This window comes from Aythya fuligula, chromosome 6 (genome assembly GCF_009819795.1).
Source record: "Aythya fuligula isolate bAytFul2 chromosome 6, bAytFul2.pri, whole genome shotgun sequence".
NCBI classification, from domain to species: Eukaryota; Metazoa; Chordata; class Aves; order Anseriformes; family Anatidae; genus Aythya; species Aythya fuligula.
Genome location: NC_045564.1, coordinates 26033993 through 26041137, shown reverse-complemented (window position 1 = coordinate 26041137; position 7145 = coordinate 26033993). Strand labels below are relative to the sequence as shown.

The following is a 7145-nucleotide window of genomic DNA, read 5'->3' as shown; positions in this document are numbered from 1 at the left end:
GAGAGAAAGAGGCAGAGAGGGAGACAGATTAACTGGAGCGGCAGCGGCAGCAACAACAACAACCAAAATCACACTTAAAATCATAATAACAATAACAACAATAATAAACCCCAAACCACCGGCAAGGGAGATCTTGTTTAAAAAGAGCGAGCGAGGGAGCGAGCAGAAGAGCCGGTCTGACCGAGTGGATCCGTGCAGCCGCTCCTGGGATCGCCGGGATCCAGCCGATCGAGTCCCCGCTGCGGGGCCGCGCCGGGCACCGCCGCAGCATCCTCGGCGCTGAGCCTCGAAGGAAACCGCTCCGGAGCGGGGCTCGGGGGGCCAGCCTCGCCGCCGGGGGGGCTGCCGGCGTCGACCCCGCTCCCCGCAGCCCCCGGCTCCGCTCCGGGCCAGCTCGGGAGGGCAGCGGTGCGGTGCGGAGCCGAGCCGAGCCGGGGACCCGCACCCACGGCCTGCGGCTCGTCGTCTTGCGGGGGCGGAGTGGGCGGGGGGGTACAAGTGGCACTGCTCCCCCCCCTCTCACCCCCCCCTCCTGCCAGGCTATAAATTGGATTGTATATAAATCTGCTTCGTTTATCTCCCTGACCCCCCTCCATGACGCCGGACTAAAGAGCTCCTCTCCGCGGCCCGCCCGGACCTGCCGAAGCGAGCGATGGACCAGGCGCGGCGCCGCCCGGGGATGCCCCTCTGAAAGCGGCGCGGGGCCCCGGGGCAGCGCGGCGCCGCCTCCCCCAGCTCCCCGGCTCCCCTCGCACCCCCGGCCCGCTCCCCCCTCTCTCCCCCCACCCCGAGCTCCGCAGCCACCCCCTCACCTGCTGCCGCCCCCCTCCCCCGTCGGAGAGCCGGGCTCTCGGTGCACCGCCAGCCTCTCCCCCCCCCCCCTTCCCCTCCCTCCATCCCTCCCTCCCCAACTTCGCCCTCGGTGCCTGCGTGTGCAGCCTCCCCCCCGGCGGCACACGCCGCCGTTCCCCGGGCGCCCCCTCCTTCCCTCCTTCCCTTCCCCTCCCTCCTTCCCTTCCCTTCCCTCCGCTCGCCGGCCCCGGCCCCCCCCTGCGCGGAGCGGTTGCGGCCCCCCACTCGGCTGCCACCGCCCCCTCCGCGCCGCGGAGCGCTCGGAGCTCGGCGCGGCGCTGCCTGCACACGGGCTCCCTGCGGCGCTCCGGGTGGCGGCCCCCAGCTCGGCCCCCCGCTCCTCCGCCATGGACGGGGCGGCTCGCCGGGGGGTGCTGGGCGCGCTGCTGGCCTGCGGGCTGCTCCTGCTGGGCGCCTCGGGCACCCCGACCCCGCCGGCCCCCGCCGGCGGCTCCCCGCAGGACACATGCACCTCCTGCGGCTTCCGGCGGCCCGAGGAGCCGGGCAAGGTGGACGGGGATTTCCTGGAGGCGGTCAAGAGGCACATCCTGAGCCGGCTGCAGATGCGGGACCGGCCCAACATCACGCACGCCGTGCCCAAGGCGGCCATGGTCACGGCGCTGCGCAAGCTGCACGCCGGCAAGGTGCGGGAGGACGGCCGCGTGGAGATCCCCAGCCTGGACGGGCAGGCGAGCGCCGGGCCCCCGGCCCACGACCCCGTCTCCGAGATCATCAGCTTCGCCGAGACAGGTGGGCGCCGCCCGGCCCTCAGCCCTGCCGCTCCCGCCTGGCCCCTGCCCGGCCGTCCCCCTGCGTGACCCCCCGCATGTCCCCCTGCCCGCCTGGCCCCCCTGCATGTCCCCCTGCGCGAGCCCCTGACTGCTTGTCCCCATGCCTGAGCCCCTTCCTGTTCCCTTGCCCTGCTGTCCCCCTGCCTGTCCCCCTACTTGTCCCCCTGCCTGCCACAGGCACCTGCCCACCCGGCTCGTCCTCCTGTCCCCCTTCACATCCTCCCTCCCCGCACACCTCACCCCTGCCCTCCGCTCCGTCCCGTCCTTCCCGTGTGTGCCCCATGCCCCGGCTCCCCTCCGGGTTGCGCCCTCCGTGTCCCCGCGTCCCCCTCCGGTGTCCTTCCAGCTGCCTGCCGCTGTCCCCGTCCCTCCCTCCTCCGCCTGTCCCGCTCCGTCTCTTGCATCCCTCGCCTCCTCTGCCTGCCCTGCACATTCAGCTGCTTCGCTGCGTGCATCCGTCTGTTGAGACTTGCATCTGCCTGTCCGCCCTTTTCCGTTCCTTTCCCATTTATTTAGCGTTCATTCATGGTGTTGGCCTTGTCTGTCCGCTGCGCGCAGCCTGCTGCCGGCGGTGTCTGTCTGCTCCCTGTCCGTCGGTCCGCGCGCTCGCTGTGCCATCCATCCCCTCGGTACCAGCCATCTCGGTCCTGCGCAGCCATCGCGCTTACATGTCCCCGAATCCCTCTGGCGTAGCTTTCCAGCGGTTTATCCAGGCAGCTGCTGTGCCTGCGAACTTTGCGCATCTGGCCCTAACAGCAGCGCTCTGCAAATTAGCTGTCTCCTGCCTATCTGCCCATCTCTCCTTTCCCTCATCGCTCTTTCACTCACTTCATTTTTCTCCCTCTCTATCTTCCCGTGGCATCTATATATCATTTGTCCACAAAATAAATCTCTTTCTAGCCTCTATGCTGCCTACTCATCTTCTTTATCTACCCTCCCACTTACCAGAGGCATATACATTTACAGTATCTATGGGATCTGTTGCATTATACATCTGCTTGTTATATTCACATACAAAATTTATGGGCACGCACAATTTCATACAACACAAGTGATGTGGATCGGTGCAGCAACACCGTACTGTTCTTTTTCTGTCACTGTCACCACAGTTTATGAAGAAGTTGTGTATTTGCTAGTGTACGGAAGGTTTTCGCAGCGTACATTTGCGGTGTTATTATTTTCTGTCAGGCTGTTGATGGGAGATCTGGGGTGGGCTTGTGCTTCCATTTGGTTTTCAATTAACCACTGGCTTTTGTAACACTTCCGAAATTGAGTCGGTGTAAAACATAGACAAGCACAGTGCAATTTTTTTGTCCCTGAAATCTTACAAGGTGCCGAATGAGCCCTGCAGGCACATTAGGAAGGCACCCAGGGTAACAAATGAAGACACCGACTACACAAAAAATCCCATTCAGAGACTGACAAAAATAATAAAGATTCTTAGGAAAAGAAAAGGAAGAGAAATCTACATTTGGCTCTGTACAGAAAGATGTCAAACAGATAAGGATGGATGAGAAAATGCCTTTCCAGCAATAATTTTAGATAGCGATGGGGAGGCTCCGATTCAAGGACCAGAATTACAGTCCCCGCTGTAAAGGCCAGCTTGCACATTTATCACCTACGCCAAATTGGGGTAGGACTTACAGTACGGGCTTGCAGCAGGGACGCTGGTATTTCTGAAACAATTTATGCAGTAGGCTCTTGTGTTTACAAATAATGGGTTATGTCAGACATTTGGTGACATTTGGTTTTCTGCAATAATTTCGCTCCTTTAATTCTGGTGTTATTGAGAAGTGTATTGAGAGCAGTCAGTAATGGCGTTGCAGTGAGAGCAACTGCTTCGTTTGGTCGCCTTGGTGTGAGTTTATCGTTACGGGGGAAAAGCAGAGATGGGAATGATTAATGGCAGATATTGTACCCGACTAAGAGGGGGGTTAGTTTAAGCTGCTGGACAAGTAGGCACACTGCTGAAATATTTTCCCCCCTATCTCGAGAATCCGCTCTGCTAAACTGTGACAAGAATATGTGAAAATTGAAACAAAATCCCCGGTTTGGCACTGATGTTTCAGTGGTTACTGAAAGGACTCTCCCTGTGAGAATCGGCCGGCGGCTGAAAGTTAAAACTATTCTTAAACGGGCGAGATAGGGCAGCGCAAGCACCGGTCTTTTCAAGGTACTGTTGCGGCGTCCTTGCAGCTATCCGGCTGGAAAAACCCAGTATTCTGGAGAGCCCTGACCGGTGTCTGCGGATCTGACGCGTTCGGCTATAGCCTGGGTACGAACGTTGCTGCGGGAAGTCCCTTTGCAATTAATTTCGATTACGAATTTGGAATATCTGATTCAGTGCATGCCTTCTGGCTGATGCAGCCTCGTCGCTCTTTCGATCAGCTGTCTTCTGGCGTTGCCGCTGAATCCAGAATCACACAAAAGATACATTTTCTTTTTGACTTAATCTTGCTGATCTCTCCTTATCTTGCAGACGATCTGGCCTCATCTAGAGTCCGCCTCTATTTCTTCATCTCGAATGAAGGGAACCAGAACTTGTTTGTCGTTCAAGCCAGCCTGTGGCTTTACTTGAAGCTGCTTCCATATGTCTTAGAGAAAGGCAGCAGGCGAAAAGTAAGAGTCAAAGTCTATTTCCAAGACCCGGACACTAGCAACAAGTGGAATGTGGTTGAAAAGAAAGTCGATCTCAAAAGAAGTGGTTGGCACACTTTTCCCATGACAGAGGCGATCCAGGCTCTGTTTGAGAGAGGAGAAAGGAGACTGAACTTGGATGTTCAATGTGAGGGCTGTGAAGAGTATTCAGTGCTGCCAATTTATGTGGACCCCGGGGAGGAATCCCACCGGCCTTTTTTAGTGGTGCAAGCCCGCCTCGCCGATAACAAACACAGGATCCGGAAAAGAGGCCTGGAGTGCGATGGCAGGACCAATCTATGTTGCAGGCAACAGTTTTACATTGACTTTAGACTCATTGGGTGGAATGACTGGATCATAGCACCATCAGGTTACTATGGGAATTACTGTGAAGGGAGCTGCCCGGCCTACTTGGCCGGCGTCCCGGGGTCGGCTTCCTCCTTTCACACCGCCGTCGTGAATCAGTACCGAATGCGGGGGCTGAACCCGGGCACCGTGAACTCCTGTTGCATTCCAACCAAACTTAGCACAATGTCAATGCTGTACTTTGATGATGAATACAACATTGTGAAAAGGGACGTTCCCAATATGATTGTGGAAGAATGTGGTTGTGCTTGATTTGAGGTGTGTGTTTTTGGGGGGGAGAGAGAGAGAGAACATTCCCATACGAGATGGTGTTGGAGGAAGTTTCACTGTGTATCCAGGCATCAGTGTTGAAAAGTCACTGTGGAAAAGTTTGACGAAAAAAAAAATCATTTCACTTTGGTGTCAGGACAGTGGCAGTTTGTGGATCTTGGACACTTATATATCCTACCACTTATAAGTTAATGCTATGAGATATCTTAAAGACACACACACACACACACCGTGCGCACGCACACAAACACGCGCTCGTACACACACAGACACCCACACACACAGACACAGACACAAGGCAGCTTGGAAAAGGGACATGAGCACAGGAAGTCAGTGACCAGTGACAACGTACCTAAATGCCTGCCAGTACGAGTGAACGGCTGCGCAGCTGTTTCCCCGCCTGCCGGCGAAGTCAGACCGAAACGAGCTCCCTTTGCTCAGGCAAAAGCACAGACTGCGAGAGCACGACGTATTCTTGCACGCAGGTGTCAAAATGACCAAACTTAGAAAAAAGAGAAAAAAAAAAAAGTCGACTGTCACCTCTTAGGTCTAGCGGGAAGCTGCAGGACACCTGCCTTTGTAGGTGATCACTTCCTCTTAATTTAAATTTATCTAAATAAAAGCATCACAGAAACCTGTATCTCCCTACAGCACTTCCAGTAAGGAATTGTGTGGTGACATCCGAGAGAGAGAAGGAGACAGACGCATAGGCAACGGCTGTATTTCCGACGTCAGGCTGTTGCGAAGTCACAAGCTGGGCTGGCATTGTCCGATGCTTTAACTGGCCACTAGCATCCCGCGGATGGCTGTACCCGTGGTGTCTCGGAGGAGGGGATTTGACACCATATCTGGCCTGAGTTGACCGTGAGCATCCCTCAGCGATCCGAGAGCAAAGAGTCAAAGTTGCAATCTGCGTTTTTCAACGGGGGACTCGGCAAGGGCCCGCCACGTGGGGAGCAAGCAAGCAAGTGACCGCTACCACGGCTAAACCAATGAACCCTAAAGAGGAGTGACAGTCATGCAGTGGAGACATTCTGAAAAAATGCAGTGCATTTAATAATGGGCGAGGAACATTTTAACAAGTCTTGGAAAGGAGAAGAGAGGAGAGTGCTTTCAATTTCCTTACCAGGAGGTGTCAAGGATGGCCATAAAGATCAGAAAATAATGATACAGCATAGCACTTGCAAACTGCTTGAATGCACGTATAATAGCACTTGCAAATTTCAATGCCTTGAAAAGTGGTACTTGATAGTGCACTTATCTTTGCTCACTATCTAGGTAAACAGGTGCCGCATGAGCTATGCAATTTAAAGTGTTGACCCATACTAGACAAAACTGGACTTATGATATGACTTTTTTATATTTTTTTATACTTGAAATTAAATCTTTTGCTTCTTTTTTAAAGCGAATGATTGCTTTTAATGTTTGCACTGATTTAGTTGCATGATTAGTCAAAAAACTGCCATTTGAAAAAAATGTTATTTTTATAGCAGCAAAAAATGAATACAGTTAAATGTATTATACATAAATTTTGGAACCAAAGAGGCCAACATATTAGTTATAATTTTTATGAGATGGCAAAGCCATCATATATCATGTAGTCATACTGAGCAATCCCTCACGAGGCCTACCAATTGTTTCAGGGTACAAAATGGATTCTGTTTGTTCTATTCAGTGTCTTTTCTATACCATACGCACATGGAAAGTAGAGTGAAAAAAATGACTATTGTAGAATACATTACAATATGTGCATCCTTTAAATCCAATTTTTATGTTTATTTAATAAAGTTCCTTTTAGGTTCTGTTCCATAATAATTTAAACCAAACAAATTTCACTTAGATTTGCTGTTGAAGTATTTTACATTTGTGTACAGTTTAAATAAATAATAATAAAAAAAAGATTGAAAAACGAATGTGCTTTTTTATTATTATTATTATTATTTAGTGCAGTGTGTAACATCTGGAGACGCTCAGTTACTTTCGGGACTGAACGCAGGTGCAGGCAGCGAACTGTCGCGTTAGACCGTAGTCGTATTAGTCACTGCAGAAAGCTGTGCCTGAGAGCTCAGCTGCCGTCCTGAAGCACTGTGCTCTCACTTTATTGCTGCCTGCACTTGTAAGCAAGCATCTGCTTCTCGCTGCCTGCCCCGGTGAGGGTCTGTGGGGCTCAGCGGAGCCGCCGTGCGGGCAGGGCAGCGTTCCGCATACCTGCCGCTGGCTGGGAGCGAG

General features: G+C 53.5%; 1 protein-coding gene across 1 annotated transcript; it reads left to right on the top strand.

The window, feature by feature from the left end:
• Positions 1 to 1199: 1199 nt before the first annotated feature.
• INHBB (inhibin subunit beta B) lies at positions 1200 to 5168 on the top strand. Its single transcript, XM_032190353.1, has 2 exons — positions 1200 to 1602; positions 4123 to 5168. Exons 1-2 carry the CDS (start codon positions 1200 to 1202, stop codon positions 4896 to 4898), a joined length of 1179 nt encoding a protein of 392 aa, XP_032046244.1. The 3' UTR covers positions 4899 to 5168.
• Positions 5169 to 7145: the final 1977 nt, after the last annotated feature.